The sequence below is a fragment of the Pelodiscus sinensis genome, chromosome 8 (assembly GCF_052426305.1).
Source record: "Pelodiscus sinensis isolate ZL-2025 chromosome 8, ASM5242630v1, whole genome shotgun sequence".
NCBI lineage: Eukaryota > Metazoa > Chordata > Testudines > Trionychidae > Pelodiscus > Pelodiscus sinensis.
In genome coordinates this window covers 69,399,805-69,421,794 of record NC_143059.1, presented here as the reverse complement: position 1 = coordinate 69,421,794, position 21,990 = coordinate 69,399,805, and the positions used below count along the sequence as shown (strand labels likewise).

Below are 21,990 nucleotides of genomic sequence, written 5' to 3'. Positions count from 1 at the left end.
CCTGCCCCAAAGATAGCACAGTGCCTCCTGACCTCATATCCTACATCAACAGCAGGCCTGAGTGACCCTCCTCTGTTGCACTGACCCATTACTGGCCTGGCTTTTGGGGGGGCTATATTCCAATAGCCAAATGTATTCTGGGTTGCTTCTGCCTCGCAGAATTAAGGGCTGGTGGCCCAGGGCTTCCCAGTCCTGCTGCTGCAGAATTGACGGCAGACAGGCTGTTTTGCTTTCTGAGGGGGATCGCTGTGGAAGGGCTGGCGTATGAGTAAGGATGGGGGAGAGAGCCAACGGGCTACTCATTGAAGGGGAAAGGAGGGAGTAAGCTCACCCCAAGGTGAAGAGGGCAGCTGGCTAGTCACAAAAACACGGAGGTAGAAAAAGCCACAGTGCGCTCCTGTCCAAAGGGCGGGTGCTCAGGATTAATGGGGGGAATCTCCAGATCAGATGGGCAAGGGGAGCAAAGGGGCAGCCGAGGGGGGTATCTGACAGCCTCAGCAGTTTGGAAATCACAGGGTCCCTTGAACGTGTTTAGCTTTTGTGTCCAGTCTTGACTCTTTCATTTTCAGAGGTTCTTCTGCCAGCCCTCTCTGAAGCCACATAGGCTACGTCTAGACTGGCGTGATTTTCCGCAAATGCTTTTAACGGGAAACTTTTCCGTTAAAAGCATTTTCGGAAAAGAGCGTCTAGTTTGGCACAGATGCTTTTCCGGAAAAGCGCTTTTTCGCGATTGGGGCTTTTTTGCGGAAAACAAATCTGAGCTGTCTACACTGGCCCTTTTGCGCAAGAGTTTTGTGCAAAAGGACTTTTGCCTGAATGGGAGCAGCATAGTATTTCCGCAAGAAGCACTGATTTCGCACAGTAGATCGTCAGTGCTTTTGCAGAAATTCAAGTGGCCAGTGTAGACAGCTGGCAAGTTTTTCCGGAAAACGGCTGATTTTCCAGAAATACTGGCCAGTCTAGACACAGCCATACAGTTTTTAAAAAAATTAATGTATAGGTAGGACCAGATCCTCTGCTGCTGGAGACTGGCTTGGCTTCCACCCAAGTCAATGGCATCATGGCGATTTACACCAGGAAATAATCTGGCCCTCAGGTGTTCTTGGTACCTTTCGTTCTTGCGGAATGAAAGCCCTCCTCCAATCGAGTACTGAGATGCCAGCTTCTAGTCCCTCTAAAGTCAATGAGGAAGGATGCTCAGAGCACTGGACTAGTGTTGTAAGAGACGGTTTGTCTTCCCGACTGTACCCACGTGTGCTGTGTTACTCTGAGCAAGCCGTGACGTACTCATCCCCTGCCTCAGTTTCCCTCATCATAAAACAGCTCATCTGTGTCTTGTCTGTCTTCCAGATGTGGCTGCTGGCAATACATGAATTTATATTTGTGCCAAGTGGTTTAAATTCCTCAGATGGCATAATACTTAGCTCCTTTGAATGCTCTTTCTTCTTAGCAGGGAGTTGTGTTGTTAAGATGTTATCCGGGGCACACAACCAACCAGGATAAAGAAGCTCAGTGTCCTTGCATATGGTGTGTGAAGATCACTGGGGATATGGGTAGAGCTGGATGGAACATCACAGTCATGCCTGTGTGGAGGTACACGGAATTGGTACGCAGTCATTTCAGGTTTGTTAGCAGTGAGGCAAGAGTCAAGCTAACTCTAACCCTAACAACGCGAGTGCTGTAAAAGATCTCGTCTCTGGCTTCTTGCCTTGTTTTAGGAGATAAGGATAGAATGCTGACTATGGCAGGGACCTTGAGATAAGGACCATCTGGGTGGAACTAAAATAACTGTTAGCCATTGGTGTTTGTAATGGGAAGGAGACTAATTGTTTATTGTTATTATATGTAATGGACAGTATATAAACTGCTTCATAATTGCTTGTATTCGTAGATCTGCCTTCAGGGGGCTCCCTCCCCTCCCCAGCCTTCCAAATTAGTTTTTCCCTTGCTGCAGCTCCTAATAAAACTGCCTCTGGCTACTTGTTGCTTACAAATGCAGAGTGAAGGCTTGTTTTCTTCCACACCTACAAGGGGGATGTGTGAGCATCGTTTCTGAGAAAGGAAAGGAAAAAACATCACAAATCAAACCAACGCTTGTGCTTTCTGCACAAATCAACAAGTTGGCATAAAACAATGTCCTCCCTTCCCCTCTCTCCTCCCTGGAATTATCTCTAGATTTGATGCAGCCTCATAACATTTCATTTCAAAACCCTTAAGGTGACATCTGTTAAGAGACCCCCAGGCTACGTCTAGACTGCATCCTTCTGTCGACAGAGGGATGAGAATCAAACAAGTCGAAATTGCTAATGAAGCCGGGATTTAAATATCCCGCACCTCATTAGCATAAACATGGCCACCGCTTTTTTTCAAAACAGAGTTTTTTCTAAAAAAAAAAAAAACCAAACCCTGGCAGTCTAGATGCGGATCTGTGGAAAATAAAGCCTTTTTCGACAGATCCTGTATTCCTCAAAAAATGAGGTTTACATGGAAGGCCAATGGAAGAATTTCCCTGTCAAGTTAGTTATAATCTCTAAGAGGCAGACCTACTGCAGAGGCAGCAAACCCCTTCCATTGCTGTTGTGTAGACACACCCTTGGTATAGAAACTCTTTGGATCAGGAATTGTCTTTTTATTCAGGTGGCACACCAGGTTCTGTTCCAAGACTGGGTCTCCCTGACACTACGCTGCTATACATAATTAACCATAGTGGCGGCAGCTTTTTTTGTGATGTGGTTGCTGGTTGGGTATTGTCTCTTCAAAACAATTTTTCAGCAGGTAATGTAGTTTCAGGAAAAAATAATTTTGCTGATTTTTTTTTTTTCAATTTTTACTTTAGGAAAACCAAACTGAAAAATTTCACTTCAATGGTTTTCATTTCAATGGTTTTCTCAGAGGGTTGTATTGCTTCATGGGAGCTGTAGTTTGGCTGTCTTGTATCAGAGGGGTAGCCGTGTTAGTCTAAATCTGCAAAAGCGGCGAGGAGTCCTGTGGCACCTTATAGACTAACTGAAGTGTAGGAGCATAAGCTTTCGTGGGCAAAGACCCACTTCGTCAGATGCAAGTAGTAGAAATTTCCAGAGGCAAGTATAAATACAGGCAGTCCCCGGGTTACATGGATCCGACTTACATCGGATCCCTACTTACAAATGGGGTGAGGCAACCCCGCACTAGCTGCTTCCCCCCAGCAGACCAGGGAGATGCGAAGCTAGCGCCCCCCCTCCCCCAGCAGACCAGGGAGACGCGGAGCGGCTTTTCTCAGCAGACACCTCAGCTTGAGAATAAAGGACTGAGGGAAGTGAGGTGTGGGAGAATAAAACTGAGCTCTGGAGAAATGTTTGGCTAGAGCTTCCCCTACAATATGTACCAGTTCCGACTTACATACAAATTCAACTTAAGAACAAACCTACAGTCCCTATCTTGTACGTAACCCGGGGACTGCCTGTATGCAGGCCAGGATCAGGCTGGAGATGACGAGGTGGATCCAATCAAGGAGGATGAGGCCCACTTCTAGTAGCTGATCTGGAGGTCCAGAAATTTCCACTACGCGCATCTAACGAAGTGGGTCTTTGCCCACGAAAGCTTATGCTCCTACACTTCAGTTAGTCTATAAGGTGCCACAGGACTCCTTGCCGCTTTCGCTGTCTCATGTCTCCATTCTCTCCTATGGGCTAGGCTCTCTGGCTGAACTAGACTCTCCATGTTGTCTCTCTTAGCCCTGGTCTACATTAGGGAGTTATTTTGAAATAACAAGCAAAGTAGCCACGCTACCAAGCCTGTTATTTCGAAATAAGGGGCTGTTTATTTCATCATAATAACTCCTGCTTTCCTTGGGGAATAACCTTATTTCAAAATAGTTATTTTGGGAGTCATTGTTTTGAATTTAGTCATTTCAAAACAATTTCCTCATGTAGCCATGCCCTCACTGAGCTGCATGCTGCCTCACAGGAGTCACGTGACTGGGGGGGGGGCATCATGGGAAAATTTTTTGTCCACAGAGCCCATCTCCCGGGGGGCAGGAAGGCATCAAGGGAATGAATCGCAACATCCAGTTGAATTCAGAGAAATGAAACTTTTCAGACCAGGAATGTGGAAGTTGTTCAGGTTGCCTGAAAATGCCGGAATGAAACGTCTCTCCATCTCCAACCCACCATTCCTTGGGGAATTTTGTGGGGTGAAAAATTGGGCTATTTTCAACTTTTTGCCTCCACTGGGGGACAAACCTATAATTTCAACAGCAAAAATTTGAAGCAGGATGCACAGTCCCATTCTCACTATGCTCCATCCCCGTCGCCCGTGGTGTGGTTGCGCCAACTCCATCTTGCATAGGCGCAGGGCTCCAAACCGCCTGTGGTCACAATGCTCTCCAGAGCGGGAAGGATGCAGACAAACGTGGTCACCGTGGGCAGCACCGCCATGCTGGAGACCCCAGTGGAAATTCACTGCCTTCGGGTAGCACGTGGAAGCCTTCCCAAAGCAGGGCTGAAATGCCTTATTGCCAAATGGTCCCTTTCCTGCCAGAGAAGTTACTTCAGAAATGTGTTGTCCAGCTCCCTCTGCCGAGGAGTAGGGTGGGTTGGGCCCTGGGGTCTCTTGAAGGTAACTGCTAAGTCCCACGCCATTTAAAAGCCCGTCTCTGAAAACAAACAGGGACCTTTTGTTCCAGCCTGTGAGGTGTGTCGCGGTTATATATATACTAGCCAATTAGCCCGTCATAAGACAGGATTTTCAGGTCTCGTCTCCATGTCAGTCTTCTCTCCTGAACCTCCGGTCTTTCTCTCCTCCTCCTCCTACTGTCTCCCCCCTCATCTCTCCCATGCGTCCTGCCTCTCTCTCTGTCTCTCTCTTTCTCTTCTCCTCCCCCTCCTGCCTCTCACTCCGGGGACAGCGGAGCCCAAAGGGCCTTTTGGGCTCTGCGCTCCTCGTGCTGCCTGGGGAGTGTGGAGCCCAAATGGTCGCTTGTGCCACTTGCTCCCACGCGGTGGCCTGGCTGAACGATGCAGAAGTCAGCCAAGCGCCATGGTGGGAGGCGAAGGAGGGTGGGGTGGTGACGTTCACAGCCTGGGGGCGGGGCCTGGAGCTGCTGTCACTCTACTCTGCCCCCCCTTCCCCTCTCGCCGTGGCACTCAGCTGACTTCTGCGCCGCTCAGCCGGGCCGCCACGGGGGAAGAAGGGGACATTTGGGCCTTACACTCCCCATGCAACACGGGCCGCCCAGAGGGAACAGCCAGCATTTCAGGCACCAGCGCCGCCCAGAGGGAACAGCCAGCATTTCAGGCACCAGCGCCGCCCAGAGGGAACAGCCAGCATTTCAGGCACCAGCGCCGCCCAGAGGGAACAGCCAGCATTTCAGGCACCAGCGCCCCCCAGAGGGAACAGCCAGCATTTCAGGCACCAGCGCCCCCCAGAGGGAACAGCCAGCATTTCAGGCACCAGCGCCCCCCAGAGGGAACAGCCAGCATTTCAGGCACCAGCGCCCCCCAGAGGGAACAGCCAGCATTTCAGGCACCAGCGCCGCCCAGAGGGAACAGCCAGCATTTCAGGCACCAGCGCCGCCCAGAGGGAACAGCCAGCATTTCAGGCACCAGCGCCGCCCAGAGGGAACAGCCAGCATTTCGGCGTTACAGACTCTCAGACATTGGGCTACTATATATATGATGGCCTTGCTTTGGCAGTTACATTTTCCCTTGGTATCCCAAAGCAGTCGTAGGCGTCGGGTTTGTATCATTTTTGGTTGTGCTCAGAACGGGTCCAAGCAGAGCTATTCTGTCCATAGACTTGGGGGGGGGGGGGGGGGTTGGCACCTTGGTTTAGGGAGATGGGGTCCAGAGAAGCCTGGCGTGGGGGCCTGACACTAGCAGCAGCAAGCAACCTAACCCCAGCCCACAGCTCCTCTCCCTGACCCTGCCCCACCCCCACCCCCACCCCATCTCCATTCCACCCCCTTCCCCAAGCCCTTGTCCTGCCTCTCTCTGCCTTCCATCCTCCTCTGCAGAGTGATGCTGGGAGTCAGAGGGGTGAGCTGGGACCAGGTCTCCTGCTAACCCCACAGGCCACCCCAGACCCCGCTTTCCCCTGAAGCTTGGGGCCCCAAAGTGGCCCTGTTTCATCCCATGGCTCTGAAAATATAAGCCCCAAAATTGGTGGAGCAAGGCACCATGAGCCTGTGAAACGCTCCACCTGTGAAGTAAAGAAAGGGACTTTCCTAGCTTTAGTCACAAAGGTCGGTGTGCTAAACCTCCCTGCTACCTCCCTGGGTTTTTACACTCTCCAACCTACTGTCCATGTTACACTTACTCTCTTGGAAGTTTCATGAATGAAAGCTGCATTTCATGCAGGCAGAAGCCCCTTCATTAGTATGAGCGAGTCTCCAGCATTGTGTGTGCGTGTGATGTGATATGTGGTAGTGACTCTGTTGTCTATCACTCATGCCTCAGGCAACTCTTGTTAGTTTCTAGAACCCTCTGTGAGGTTTAACTGCTAGGGGATGCTTGCATTTCTGCTTTGCGCTCTCGCGTTTTCAGCATGGATTCCAGACAGTAAAGGCAGCAGCAGGGCTTGGTTCTGCTTTGTTAAATAGGTGTCAGTCCAGCTCCTCCAAAGTTGATGGCTTTACTCCAGATTTAAACGAAACTGGATTTGGCCCGTTAGCGCATAGCTGGCATTGGCCTAGTATTTGCAGGTTTTGCTAATGATAAATTACATTCTGTAAGGTACAATTACAATGCACATAAAACCCAGCAAGAGCTGTGTAAGGAACAGAGTCCTCACAGAGAGAATGAGAACACCACATCCCTTTGCAATTACAGGGGAAATTAAATGGGCAGAGTGTAATTACCCTGTTGGAATCTGCCCAGGATGTTGGGGGCTCAATATATCTCATGCATCTAGGATCTGATCCAGCTCTCGCTGACTTCAATAGAAGCTGGATTGGGTTCCTAAATTGGAAAAGAAGAGCCACGACACTATAAGAAAAATCAACCCTTGAAGTGGCGTTGCGTCCCAGCGGAAAGATCGCCTTTCCAGCACCATGGCGCCCCCTAGCTTGGTGTGGGGTGTCGATTCTGGAATCAGAGGGAAGAGCGCCACCTTCTGTGTGACTTATGTCACTACCCTTTAACGGCTGTCACCTAAGTTCCATGAGGGTTGCTTAGCTTCTCAGATCTGCCCAGAGCATGGCCTCGGGGCAATAAGAAGCATCCTAAAAATAAGCCTCTGTAGCCACAATAGCCTTGAGACAGTGGGACTCCAACCCCGTTGCATCCATCAGCCAGCATGGGTTGCGGTATGTTAATCAGGGAAGGCAAACTTGTGCAGCAGCCAGGCGACCGGGTCGCCATTTCTTGCTGACAGTTCCTCACCTTGTGTAGAAAGCAATGTAGCTTTTAATTTATAGCATCAAGGTGTTTTTCTTATTTCCCTTCTGCATCACGTTGATTTATAGAGTGACCTATGCTGATTCAAGTCTGTCCAGCCATTTGTCCTGCCAGGAACTCCTTAGCTTATATTTCCCTCCTTAAGTTCGACCCTGAGGGGAAATGATGAAGCAAAACAAGAACAGGAGAGGGAACAGTAACCACGGAATAAAGATGAATGAGTGCTTGAAGCAGCAGAACCATCCATTAACCTAGGCAGAAGCCTGTGCCCCGGGGGCTTCTAGAGTTCCCACAGATCTCTTCCCTGTGCGATGCTGTCAGCAAGCCGGCCCTGCAACCCGGGTTCTGTGACAGTGATAAACATGTTTGCACTTTTCCCTTCAGCCTTGCCTCGGGTGGCTGATAAGCAGGGTAAGACCGAAGTATGGGCCGGGCCCTGCACATGCTGTTGGGGGAAGCATTTGCTACTGCAATGTTTTTCCAATGTTAGGGCGAAAATGGTGTTTTTGTTGTTGAAAGTGAAAGCTGTGCAAAAGGCTGACCGTTTCTCTGAATTTTGCTTGATGTTTTATCAAATTTAAAAACCGTTGTTCCCGGGCACAGTCCCACTAATTTCTGCTGGATGAACCGCTTAATTTTAAGCATGTGACTCCCATTGACTTTAATGAGTGCATCTCTGCTACAGCTAAGTAGTCCTGGAAATTGCTGGCGGTTATGGCCATCCCATTTTCTCAGTGGCTGAGATAAAGCTTTCCCTATGTTTTTTCATATATGGTTCGGGTAATGTTCCTTTCCCTCAGATGCTGAGGTTTTGCCCATCACTGATTATAAAGCCCTTTGTGTGCAAGCAAAGCACAGTTTGGGCCCGACCTGGGGGTGTGAACTTTTACTCCTAGCAGAAGTCTTATAACCAAAAACTGGAGCTCTCATGGGTGCACCAAGTGGATGGTCCTCTCTGCACTTAACTTCACGGAGGGTGCATCTATACTGCGCCGTTTTTCCAGAATAATGGCCGGTATTCCGGAAAAACAATAGTAGCGTCCACACAGCAATTGCTTTATTTCAAATGAAAATCGAAATAATGGAGGGCTTTTTCTGACGTTGGTAAACCTCATTCCACAAGGAATAATGCCTCTTCTGAGACAGCTCTTTCCGAAGAGGGTGTGTGTGGACACTCCACTGCTGCTATGTCGAAATAGCTCCTCTCCAGGCCCATGTTAAAGTTATTCCTCGCCAGTGCCTCCTGGGGCTCTAAATCAAGATAGCACGTCCACATGAGGGGAGCTTGCCTTGGACTCATTTTGAGGCTTCCTTGTACTGTGGATACTCTATTTGGAAATAAGCTTTTCTGGACGATATCTTCCGGAAAAGCTTATTCTGAAAGAAGTTTGCGGTGTAGCCGTACCTGGAGTCTGAGGAGTTTCATTGCCAAGCACTTTGGGGAATAGAGAGAGAAGATAACTATGGTGTCGGGTTGGCCTACTTGAGGCCAGGCTGCAGTACAGTGTTACATTGTTGCAATGGTGCCGCTGAAATGCCTCCCGTGAAGACGAGCGAGGCCGATGTGAGAGTGCTCTCCCGTCCGCGTAATTACTCCACCTCTGTGAGACATGTAGCTATGTTGCTTGGAGAGTGTCTCCCGTTGACATAGCATCAGTATGGACAGCATGGTACTTGCATCGGCTTGGGGCGGAGGTTTCATCACACCCCTGACTGGGATACGTTAGACCAACGTAACCAGAGGTGTGCACCTGCCTACATAACAAGGCCCATCTGGCTCCATCCCGGATCTGGAATAGCTACAGCTGCAGAGAAGCCAGCCTACAGTGTTAAAGCAATTCCTGGTGGCATGTTTTATTTCAAATGCAAAACATCCCGAGGATTAAAATAAATGTTACTAGTGATATGGGTGCATTAAGCTAATGATTTTCTTTTTACCTCCTTGATCCTATAATACCCCAACTTGAATGGATAAATGTTAAGCTCTCCTTTGGGTGAGTGCCGATGCGTTGTGTACACAGTAACACCATCTAAAGGAAGATTCTTTTTCTTTTTCCCCTGCAGGTGATTCTCATTCTAACCAAACTCTACGACTTCAACTTGGGGAGTGTTACGGAGAGCTCGTTGTGGAGGTAAGTGGATTATGGATTTCACAGTGAAAGGCAGGAAACGGTTTGCTAGGCCTCGTGTCAAAGAGGCTGCTGAGAAGCCAGAGAATTTGTGAGTTTGGGAAGAAACGGGGGGAAGCAAACGAGCTGCTCTGGGAAAACTCTTTGGTTGAGAGCTCGCTAATTCTGTGTCTGTCAGATGTGGATGGATGTGTAGTGCTCTGGTTAAGAAACCTAACTGGGACCTAAAAGACTGGGGTGTTGGTCTTCAGCACGTGGGTGGATCTCACCGGGGTCCCTCAGCACATGGCTGAACCTCAGTTACTCAGCCATTCAATGGGGACAGTGATCCTCTTTATTTTTGTCTGCCTTATCTTTATTAGATTGTTGACGCTTTGGAACAGGGACTGTCTCTTATTCGGCTTAAGTATAGCGCCTAGCATAATGGGGTCCGGTCTTCGCTAGGAACCCTAGATGCTGTTGTCATGCAAATCATGAGGATTCCCAGAAGAAAGGTCTGTTAGAGATAGTGCATTTGGGAATGGCACTTAATTACCCAAGCCAACTCAGACCAGTAAAAACTTAATGGCAGGGAGACTGTCTTGGCTAAGTGAGAGACTCCACCTAACTTCAGCATACAGCTATTGTGTTATTGTGTAACCTGCACACCTGCTGGGTGTGGTGCACTGTCCCATGTAGTGGCACTGAGCCCATTTACACAGAGAATAATGAATCTGCTCTAAATGCAGATGGCTTTTAGCTCGTGCAGAAGAAGCTCATACATTAAGCTTCAGAGATCCCAGGTTTGGTCTGCCGGTCGGTGTTATGGTAGCACTGAGGAGCCCGACACGTGGCTGGGGCTGCACTGTGCTCGGCACAGCACAGACACAAACTAAAAGCTGGTTTCTAACCCAACAAGCTTTCCCCCCCTGCATCCAGTCCTACCCTGTATTTGTCCAATAGTGGCCCAAATCCCAGGCCATGGATACTTACAGCAAAACTTCCATTCATCCCAGCACAACTAGGATTTGGCTCAGGAATACTTGTTTGTCATTGGAGAACTTTTATTTGAAGAGTATGGAGTATACTAACCATCCTCACCAGCCCTCTCCTCCACCAATGGGTTGTCTGCAAAGTAGGCTAGAGATACAGAGGTGTTTACAGTCTCGCAGTGGAATCTGTATCCTAACCAGAATTAGAATTGCGAGCTGAGGCTGGGAACTCCCATCTCCCACGTGTTGCTTCCATTACTGACTTGGCAGGATTAGCCAGCATACAGGGAGTTCACTGTTTCTTCTAGGACCATTTAATGACCGTGTTTTATGCAAGCGTTTGAACTCTCTCTTCTCAACAGATTCAAATTGCAGAGCTGCAATCCCACTCTGAATTGACAGGGACATTTCAATAGGCACACAAGAGATTTAGACTCCTGGAACTACAACTTGGATGGTTTTTATACATGACACGTATAAGGGTGTACGTGGGTGGGTGTGTATGTGTCGCACAGAATTACAAGCTGCATATAAATATGTGGGTCATATCCAGTGTTCCCTGTAAGCTGTGTGCTTGTGCAACTACTTAGGAGAGATTCAAATGCCACTCAGCTCATTAGCAGAGCACCTAGGTTTTATGTTTCTGTTGGTGGTGCACATTCACACAAGTTGGTGCACATAATAATTTTATTCTGCACATGCATGGGAAAAATCCTCACGGGGATGAAAAGAATTAGAGGGAACATTGGTTATATCCTTTGCTCTTATCCTTTGTTCCATTCAGGACAATTTACACCAGCTGGGAAACTTGACTTGGGCATATCCACGTATTCTGAAGAAAAGCAGAGCCTTAAACCAAGCTTAGTATTTTTCAGTGGTAGGCGCACTGTATAGGGCAAGAGAAATTGTGAAGGGCCGTGGGGCTATGCTTCACTGCTATACCTGTTATATTGTGTTTATTGTTAACTTGTAGCAAGACTTGTGGCTCTTGGTCATTGGTAACTCTCTGTTTCTAGATGTGACACTTCTGCACAGACACAGTGTGTCCTGCTTTCCACCTGGCCTTTTTGATGTCTTTGTTCTTTTATTGTTCACAGTTTATTTTAAAGTCACTTTTACAAGACGGTTTCAGGAGCATTACCGGATGGGAGCTAACGATACAGCAGAGTCAGTGAATGCATTAGAAGTTAATTGTTCATAATCGCTCTTGAAACTTCTTGACTTGCATGGCAACTCTAAAGCCTAATTGCGTGATATCATGTTAATCTGCAAATGTATAAATAACCATGGAACTAAGAGGGAACACCGCCATTTTCACGTACCTTGTACTTTTCAGGGTCTTTAAGCCTTGAAAACTTTTCCCTTGCACCGAACAAGTACAAACGACACAGTAATTATACTTTAAGCATAATTACCACACAATCTGCTCTGCATAAATAATGTAACAAGCCAGCAAATCCTGTCTTAATGCCAAGAAGTCGTAGCTGCATTTGAGCTGTGCAAAAAAAGGTGATAGTGACATTCCTCTTGGAGTTTGTTTTTTTGTTTTTGTCAGAGAGAGGAAAGTGGGGGTTAGCCATCAGACCAAGAAAGCTCCTCACCTATTAAACCATCTTGTTAGTCTTTAAAGTGCTACACAGTCGTGTTTTTTGTTTCAGCTGCACCAGACTAACACGGCTACATTTTTACCACTGTTCCCCAAATGGTTTTATAGCTCATAAAGAAGATATGGTAAAGAAGTAGATTGCTTTGTGAAACCCATTTTAGCATGGCCCTGGACAGGCTGTCTGCTGTACAGCATAAGTTACAGTTGGAGTCCTACAAATCCGCGGATATCTGCTTGATAGCCGCGGGTATCCACATCTGCAGATGTCCATGGCTCATTTTTGCAGATCTGGAGGTAGATGCGGATACGAATTTTGTGTCTTGAACCCTGCAAATTTGCGGTTGTCTACTTTATATCCACAGCCATTGCAGATGTGACTGCGGATCATTTTTGCAGATGGGGATGTGGATGCAAATTTTGTATCTGCACAGGGCTCTAGTTAGAGGGAGCATACAGTATCAGACTCGTCCATCATGGTCTCTTAGCACCTATGTGGTTTAAAATAAGTACCACAAGAATGGGATTCCTGGATTTTTATGTTTCCTGGGGTTCAGGGGTGTTCTTGCAACCACACAATACTTCTCCTCTCCTACAAAATAGCACGTCTTGAGCTGGGCCAACGGGGTTGTTTCCAAAAGAGGATTCTTAAGGCAAAAGAGCTGTAAACCATGTACTGAAACTTCAGAAGAGGTGGGACTAGGAAACCATTCAATCTTGTCTTGAGAGACGGGCTTGCTCCTTCATTCCTCATGCATCAAAAACTGCCGCTGAATTCCCTCTCTGTCTTCGGGCGGATAAAATGAGAGGCTGCTTTTATTGAAAAACTGCACTGCAATGGAAAAGCTATTCTAATCCCCGCATCTAAATCCAGAGTCAAGTAAATCAATAAGAAAATGTCCTGAGTGTAATTAAAAAAAAAATTAACAGCCCTAACTGTCTGCTGTCAGTTAAGTCAGAGCAAATGCTACTGTGCATTCAGATGAAGGAACAGAGGCATTGCTGAAGCCCTGTGAATTCATTATTTTATATCTGTGTTTTCATTTTATTTTGGGAATATGGTGGGGGTGTGGTTCTTTACGTTGTATCCATTTTAGCATTGTGGCGGTGGTGGTGGTGGTGGGGAGATGAAAGGGGCGTTGTCAGGTGGGAGGACTGTGTTGGGGAAGATGTCATGTGATGCAGAGCTAGCCTGCCCTTCATTCACTTTTTAGTGGCTGAGTCCCATTCTGAGGTGCTGCAATCTAGCAGCTGGGTCTGCAGCGCCACTGACCTTTGGCCTGGCTGCCGTCGGGGTACCCAGGCCACATTCGAGTGAGTGGTGCTGTGACCCTGTATGCTCGGTTGCAATGGCACAAATTCAGATTTGGCCTGGTCAGTGCTCCCCTCCCCCCACCTCTCCCTATGCCATGACAAAGGGAAGGCCCAGGCCGAACCTGAGCAGCACTGTGACCCTGTGTGCTAGGTTGAAGCAACCGCAGCATGTTCCTGGGCCTAGCCTGGTGGGACAGAAGCTGTGGCTGCAAGATGAGGGCTTCATGGAGTTTTGGTGGTTGTTTCTGGTTATGTGGTATTTGCAAAAACCACAGGGTTCTAGGCATTGCTCTGATACATTGGTCTAGGGGACTGCTACTCCAGCTGCTAATCAGGCTGGGCTGATGGTGGACTGGAGTTGTCCTTCCCCTCCACGGCTGCTTTTCATGGGGCGATCAGACCTCCCTTGAGAGGCAGTGCAGAAAGGAGGCTGGCACATCCTCACTTTTGCCCCGAAGAAGCCAGAAACCTGAGCTCACTGCTGCTGCTCCCCCTTCCTTAGGGCTCCTGCCACTAATCAGGACATGGAGCTCAGTGCTTCCTCCCACCAGGGCTCCCGATGAAGCTGGGACTTCTCCTGATGGTAGCTGTGGCCAGTGTAGCTCCCCGCAGCTCCTGCGTCTCTAAGAGTGAAGTTCAAGGCTTCTTCCCCAAGCAGCTCTACCAAGTTCGGGGCTTCTACTTTCCACTGCTCCAGCTGGGGCCGAGGGACCCTTCCACAGTGGCTCTGATTGGATTTGAGGGGACCAGGTAGTAGGTAAAACAGCTTCTGTTTTGTTTCCCAGGACTGGAGTGTCCATTTCTGGAGAGAAATGCAAAGTGCTCCACTTAGGAAGGAACAATCAGTTCCATACATACAAGATGGGAAGCGACAGTCTAGGAAGGAGCATGGCGGAAAGGGATCTAGGGGTCATAGTGGACCACAAGTTGAATGAGAGTCAACAGTGTGATGCTGTTGCAAAAAAAGCAAATATGATTCTAGGTTGTATCAACAGGTGTGTTGTAAGCAAAACTCGTGAAGTCATTCTGCCGCTCTACTCTGCACTAGTTAGGCCTCAGCTGGAGTACTGTGTCCAGTTCTGGGCGCCACATTTCAAGAAAGATGTGGAGAAATTGGAAAGGGTACAGAGAAGAGCGACAAGAATGATTAAAGGCCTAGAGAACATGACCTATGAAGCCAGGCTTCATGAACTGGGCTTGTTTAGTTTGGAAAAAAGAAGATTAAGGGGGGACATGATAGCGGTTTTCAAATATCAAAAAGGGTGTCACAAGGAGGAAGGAGAAAATTTGTTCCTCTTGGTTTCTGAGGACAGGACAAGGAGTAATGGGCTTAAAGTGCAGCAGGGGAGGTTTAGATTGGACATTAGGAAAAAATTCCTAACTGTCAGGGTGGTCAAATATTGGAATAAATTGCCAAGGGAGGTGGTGGAATCTCCCTCTCTGGAGATATTTAAGAACAGGTTAGATAGACATCTGTCAGGGATGGTGTAGGTGGAGCTTGGTCCTGCCTTGAGGGCGGGGGGCTGGACTCGATGACCTCTTGAGGTCCCTTCCAGTCCTATTATTCTATGATTCTATGATTTTAATTAGGTTCCATAAATTAGCCACCTCCACTTCCAAGAACCTACTCTACCCCTACCCTGGAAACTGCACAAAAGTCTGGGTGGCATTCTTGGGCCCTTCTCCCTGCAGCAACTTTGCAAACCGCCCGCCCTCCAATCCCCTGTTGGGTCAGGACCCAGGCAGGAAGAATACTCGTAAAAATTCAGACTTCAGCATTTGCAATTGATCAATTTGCAACATCTCTGGCTGTGACATTGACCAGCCTGCATGGTGAATTTGGCAGGGCCCTAGTCATAAGGTGAGCTGTCCCTTTGGGAATTAGAGTCCAGGAATCAGGAAGCTGATCATGCTCTTGCTGTTTAATCCCTGTGACCTGGCAGGTAAGTTAAACTTGGCGCAGGTGAGGCCGGGACCCTCGCCCCCCTTAAAGGGCCAGATGTCCTTGTGACTGTGAGGTGCCACTTAGCTGGTGTAACAAACTGGGTCCTAATATGAAATGCAGAAGGTGGATCTCAGCCTCTCCCTCTTTGAGGCTATGCAGTACAGCGCGGAATGCTTACATACCTCTGAACAGAACACTGCCGTTTTGCTTGGCTCTGCGGTATTGAAAAGAGACTCGTGGACTGCAGTCACGACAAGATTATAATAATGCAGGGGACATAATGTGATATCCATTATTAGTCTGATAATAAAAAAAAGTGTATTATGCTGGCACTTTCCAACACACGTAGTTTTCCAGAGGGTTCTGTTCATGCAGCGAATAATGTGGTTTCATCTGTGTTTAAGAATGATGGACTCAGACTAGAACAGGTGCAGAAAAGGGCTACTAGGATGATCAGGGGAAGGGGAACTCGCCCCATGAGGGGAGAATTAAGGCACTTGGCTTATGAAGCTTGACAAAACAATGGGTGAGGGAAGATCTAGTTCCTCTCTCTAAATACTTCAGTGGGATAAATACCAGGGAGGGAGAAGAGATATTTAAGTTAAGGGCCAATGCTAGCATGAGAGCAAAGGGATATAAATTAGCGCTCAATAAATCTACATCTTGAGCTTAGAGGAAGGTGTGTAACAATCAGAGGAACAAAGTTCTGGAACAGCATCCAAAGGGCGTGGGGGGGGGGGGGGTGACTTGTTTTAGGACTGAGCTTGGTTAGTTTATGGAGTTGAGGGTGTAATGAAATTTCCTTCAGTGACATATGGCCCATCTGTGACTCTGTTAGCAAATCTCTCAAACAGCTGGAGCTAGTACTTGAGATGGAGAGGGGGTTTGAGTTGCTTCAAAAAATTCCTTCCTTGGCCCCTGGCAGGTGAGTCTCACTCATATGCTCCAGGTCTAACTGATCGCCATGTTTGGGCTTGGAAGGAATTTCCCTCCAAGGTCAAATTGATAGAGGCCTTGGAGCATGGGCCATTTGCTGGCTCGAAGTGGCATGAATGGTGGATTCTCTGTAACTTGCAGTCTTTAAATCAAGTGGTGAGGACTTCAGTAACTCAAACCAGAGGTTAGGGGTATGGTACAGGAGTGAAGTTCTGGCTATGTCTCCACAACAGCATTATTTCAGAGTAACTGATGTTATTCCAAAATAACAAAGAACGTGTCTACACTACAAGCCTTTATTTTAAAATAATGGTGAGCTGGAGGACTTCTCATGAAATGAGGGTTACAGAAGTTGGAGTAAGGAGTAAGGGAAGCAGAAGGAAGATGGTTCTTCCTTCGGCTTTCTGCTGTGTAGCCAGCTCGAAAAGCCGAATTAAGCTATTTCGACTTCAGTTATGCAATTGACGTAGCTTAATTCAACTTTTGCCCTGCTGTGTAGACTTGCCCTCTGTGGACTGCGGTGTTTAGAAGGTCAGAGTAGATGATCACGATGGTCCCTTTTGGCATTAAAGTCTATGAGTTGGGTTCTGGCAGCCAGTTCTGCAAAGAGATCGAATGCTGCTACTAGCCTGTTGTGGTCCTCTTTTAGTTCTAGTTGTTAAAAACAGGTTTTTGGAATGTAGGATCTGGAGTTCTAGTCCCCACACTACATGTGGTTAGTTTAAGTGATGGCCCATTAGCCCCTGTGTTTATTCCATCATGGATTTTGTTACAATAGGCATCAGAAATTTGGTTCCTCCTCAAAGAGGTGGAGTGGAAGGGGGCTATTAGACCAGTAAAGTTTGCAGAGAGGATGGGTGCTGAGTATCACACTGGGGAACAGACCAGTCGGGTGAACTCTCTAACCAAGAGGATGGGCATTTAGTGAGGATGTTAAACTGCCACAATGGGTTAACTGAGGGATGGAAAATGGGGGATACTTCCCCAAAAAAGAAGAACATAAGATGTAGTAGTAAGTGTCTGCCAGCTAAGATACACAGATGAATTGGGAATCTCTCCTGGTCTATCCCATTTGGCCTCAGAGAGGAGTTGGGCTTAGGGACAGAAGGATACAGTGGTAGTGTTGGATAAGATAAGATGGGGTCCCAGGCACTAAGGTGATGAGAACTTTAGAAATGTTGCAAGGATGTTCACTGTTGTCTCCCTACAAAGCCCCCATCACCTTCCTAAACTACAGTGACAATCTCTTACTTCTGGACCAAGACTGCGTATTTGTAAAGTAATTTGACACTCGACTTCTTCTGAGTTTCCTTTTTTCATTTGGCTGGCTGCCACCAGGTTCTCTTTGGTCATGCGAATGAGCTTTTGGTTAGCTATTGACCCAAGACGTTGCTATTTTTTGTGTCAGAGCAAACATCTATTAGATCACCCTGTACCTTTCATTGTCAAGGCAGGATTGTTCTCTCCAAGGTCTTTTCTTGTGCTGTTGCCAGTATACAGCCATGTCTACACTATACGGAAGATCGATGCATCGATCTTCCAGAATTTGAATGATCAGGTCTTTGCTAGACCTGCTAAATCAAACTCAGAGAGTGCCCCCGTCAGCAACGGTACTCCAGCTCCTTGTGAGGATTGAAAGAAGCCGGTGGGTGCATTTGTGCCCATCAACCCCCCACTGTATAGACAGCAATTTAAGATATATTGACTCCAGCCATGCAACAAATATAGCTGAGGTTGCGTATTTTAAGTTGATCTGCTCTTGAGTAGACCAGGCTTAGTTTGAGTTCCAGAAGATGGAGCTTCAACCACTTTGCTAGACTACCTAGCACATTCCACTCTCCTGGCAGTCGGCCTCATTATTTCTTTTCTCCATTTCGTACTATTATTCCTACCTATCGCATACTCTCCTGTTATGTCCTATGCCTCATTTCCTCTCCCACCTTCATGTTAATGTCACAGGAAGCTCTGAAGAACGTACTAGTGCTCCCCACTATGTATCTCCATCATTCAGCTAGGAGCCAGAAAACCTGGATTCTATTCCCAGCTCTGCTACTGATGTCACTTAGGCTATGTCTTCAGTCTGTGGAAGATTGACAATGCTGTGATCGAGCTTCCTAAGTTTGATGTAGTGAGTCTAGTTAGGACTCACTAAATCGAACTCAGAGGGTGCCCTTGCTGATATCCGATATTCCAGCTCTTGCAAGGAGTAAGGGAAGCCAAGAGGAGTGTTACATACCTGGAGTTGCAGACCGTAAGCTGAGCTGCTGGGTCTAGTTAGACCTGGCCTTAGGTAAGTCGCTTTCTCTTTGTATGCCTCTGTTTCCGTCCCACCATTCATCTGTCTTGCTGATTTAGTTTGTATGCTTTTGCGGGCAGGGACCACACTGTTAAGGCAAACAGTATCTAGCACAAGGGGCCCCCATTTTCTGTCGGGGCCGCTACATAATACTGAAATACAAATATTAGTAAGTCGCATTTTCTCTTGTTCTCGTGGATTTTCATATATGTCTAAGGAATTCTATTGGTTCCCTCCCTGTGACATTCTGGGAGGGAACAGGCAGGCTCATCCCTATCCCTATGAGGATACTGGTGTGTTACGACATGGAGGGGCCTGGTGACAGTGCACACTCAGCAGATTATGACTCAAGGTGACCCGGAGGACATGCTAATGAGATCATTGCCATCTGTGGGTTGCAAAATGCAGGCGTACTGACCTGCCACCTTCCTCTGGTAGTCTGCCTCAGCTGTCCCATTCCATGAAACTCGTTTGTCTTCCCCAAGGCAAGCTGCTGGCCGGTCCATTTGTTTTGTCACCTAATTGTTCTCTCTGTGACCTTTCCCCAGGATGGTGGTTTTGTAAAACATGGACCTTTTGGATTTATCAATATATTGTTTGCCAAGAAAGCCCCAAGACTAATTGCTGAGGCTTCCCAGAAGATATTAGTTTACAAATTTTAATGACACTCATGATTTATTAATGTGCTTCCCTTTGCATCTGCTCATCTCTATTCCTTGGTGGAATTCCTGCTGAATCCGAGTGAATTAATAAAAACAAAACGGTGTATTCTAATGGCATTTTAGCTCGGCTGTTAATTAAAAGCTTTCCGCTCCTATTCACTCTGCTTTTTTCGGATCTGCTAGTCTCCAAAGACAGTGTGAGTCTGGGCTGCAAGCAAGTTCTGCAGCACAATCTCAACAGAGTAAGGGTGTGTGGGATGGGTTCCCCAGAATGCAGCCTGGAACTGGGCCAATTCCCCCCTCCCCAGCTCCCTATCCTAGGACCTCACAGCTCTATCATTTTGCCCACATCAGAAGTCTGATGGGAGTAAATTTATCATCCAGTCTGATCCACCTTGAGAGTGGAGAGCACATTCACCAAATCCTGTTCCTGAGCAAATTTCCCTTCAAGCAACACGTTGTTTTAGGTTAAAAAAATATGAAACAGATTTATTCATTTTAGAGAGATAGTTTAAGTGATTATAAATAGCAAGCATACAGATACAACACTTTAGAGAGCAACAAAAAATATATACTACTATGACCTTCCTTGGGCAAAAGTTCACGATACTCTATTCATTTTTGTTAGTCTCTAAGGTGTCACGGGTCTACTCGTCATTTTTACAGTTACAAACTAACACTCTGGGTACATTTGCACAGCAACTTAATTTTGAAATAACAAGTGCTATTTTGAAATAACGTAGTCTGCATCTACACAGCAGGCAGTTATTTCGAAATAATGTCGAAATACTGTCAAGCTGGAGGACTTCTGTAGCCCTCATTGTACGAGGAGTAAGGGAAGTGGGAGGAAGAGTGCTCTGTTTCAAAATAAGTGCTGTGTTGATGCTCCCAATTTCGAAATAAGCCATTTCATAACAAGCTATGCAGTTGACGTAGCTCCCTAAGGAATAAAAAGTAAAATCACAGTCTAAATTTCACAGACTACACAGGATTTGGACTCAGTGGAATTTCACCTCAGTGGAGTTTCACAGACAACGGACGCGGGTCATAGATCTTACAAAAAAGGCTAGAAATCCCTTCAGGCTGGGATCACCAGTTCGGTCTTTGTCTTCTACGTGTGCTTTTGGGGGTAGAGTTGTGGGGGAAGGGGAGAGGGTGTTAGGCCAAGTGGTGCAACTTGTCCTTTTCATAGCTTCTTCCAGCTTTCTGGAAAGATCTTTGCTGTAATGAGCACATCGTGTATGTGCTATGCCTGAGAGACTTGCATTGTGTACAGTTCCTGGGGTAATGCTTGTGAGTCCACGTATTCTCCTTAATGGGCCCTCAACGCTGCCTGGTCTCTCCAATGTTATACCTGAAAGGCTAATCGTGGGTGTTTCCATCTTTGTAACATAGAATCCTAGGGCTGGAAGAGACCTCAGGAGGTCATCGAGTCCAGCCCCCTGCCAAAGCAGGACCAATTCCAACTAAATCAAACCAGCCAGGGCTTTGTCAAGTTGGGACTTAAAAACCTCTAAGGACAGAGATTCCTTCATGTCCCTAGGTAACCCATCCCAGTTCTTCACCACCCTTCTAGTGAAATAGTTTTTCCCAATATCCAACCTAGACCTCTCCCACTGCAACTTGAGACCATTGCTCCTCGTTCTGTCATCTGCCACTGCTGAGAACAGCCTCTTTCCGTCCTCTTTGGAACCCTCCCCCCTCTTTAGGTAGCTGAAGGCTGCTATCAAATCCCCCCTCACTCTTCTCTTCTGTAGACTAAAGAAACCCAAATCCCTCAGCCTACATATTGCAGTAGCACACACTTAGCACAACTTTGTAGCTTTTCATACACTGACAACACACACCATCTCACAGGATAATAATGTTCAGCGGTTCAAGACTTTTAGAATGATTGCTCACAAGGCATGCTTTGCACAATACCTATCCTAATTCTATCACCGTCGTAAGCGTGGGGGTGCTAGGATATTGCTTTGGGGTACAGGGTCACCATATGTTTGAATTTTTTTCTATTGCACTCTGGCTCCTATGTGCCTGAATGAGTAATTTGCTGGTCAGTGGGTATTACTTGTTATCCCTTTTTCCATGCACCCCAAACAACATGGGCCATTATAGCCCTCAGCTTGTGAGCCTGGTTTTATAGCTCAAGCTGTTGGCGCTGGAGTGTTTGGTTCTGGAGTTCCTCACCTCAGTTCCCAAGGAAGGTTATTACACCTACATTTTTTTGACCGATTTGCACATAAAACTTTGAAGGCAAATATCCAGCTTTCCTAGTGATATGTCGTATAATCAGAGTCCATATGCCAGGCAGAGGGGAACAATGGGAGAGACAACAGGTCTCTCTTTTCACCTGAAACAAAAGACAGAGCTATGTAGCACTTTAAAGACTAACAAGATGGTTTATTAGGTGATGAACTTTCGTGGGCCAGACCCACTTCCTCAGATCAATAGGTGGGTCTGGCCCACGAAAGCTCATCACCTAATAAACCATCTTGTTAGTCTTTAAAGTGCTGCATAGTCCTGTCTTTTGTTTCAGCTACACCAGACAAACACGGCTGCATCTCTATCTCTTTTCACCTGAGACTCTCAAAGCAGTTTTCAAAAGTTAGTAAAATGAGGGCTCTAGACCTTTAAAATTCCTCCTGCCATGTCGGAGGAGAGAATTCCTTTCTTACAGGATCTCCGTGTTCTTTTCCAACCTTACTCTGGAAAGCTAGGAATGCCCTCATGAAAAGATGGAATTTTGAAATAGACTTTAGTG

The 21,990-nt window shown here is 47.0% G+C and overlaps 1 protein-coding gene across 2 annotated transcripts in view; it reads left to right on the top strand.

Moving 5' to 3' along the window:
- Positions 1-21,990, top strand: part of SORCS3 (sortilin related VPS10 domain containing receptor 3) — a 498,174-nt gene that overhangs the window by 138,916 nt on the left and 337,268 nt on the right. For both annotated transcript variants that reach the window (XM_006135388.4, XM_075935518.2), the window contains exon 2: positions 9,438-9,505. In XM_006135388.4, the coding sequence (XP_006135450.3) occupies positions 9,438-9,505 (68 nt within the window). The remainder of the gene's footprint in view (positions 1-9,437; positions 9,506-21,990) is intronic.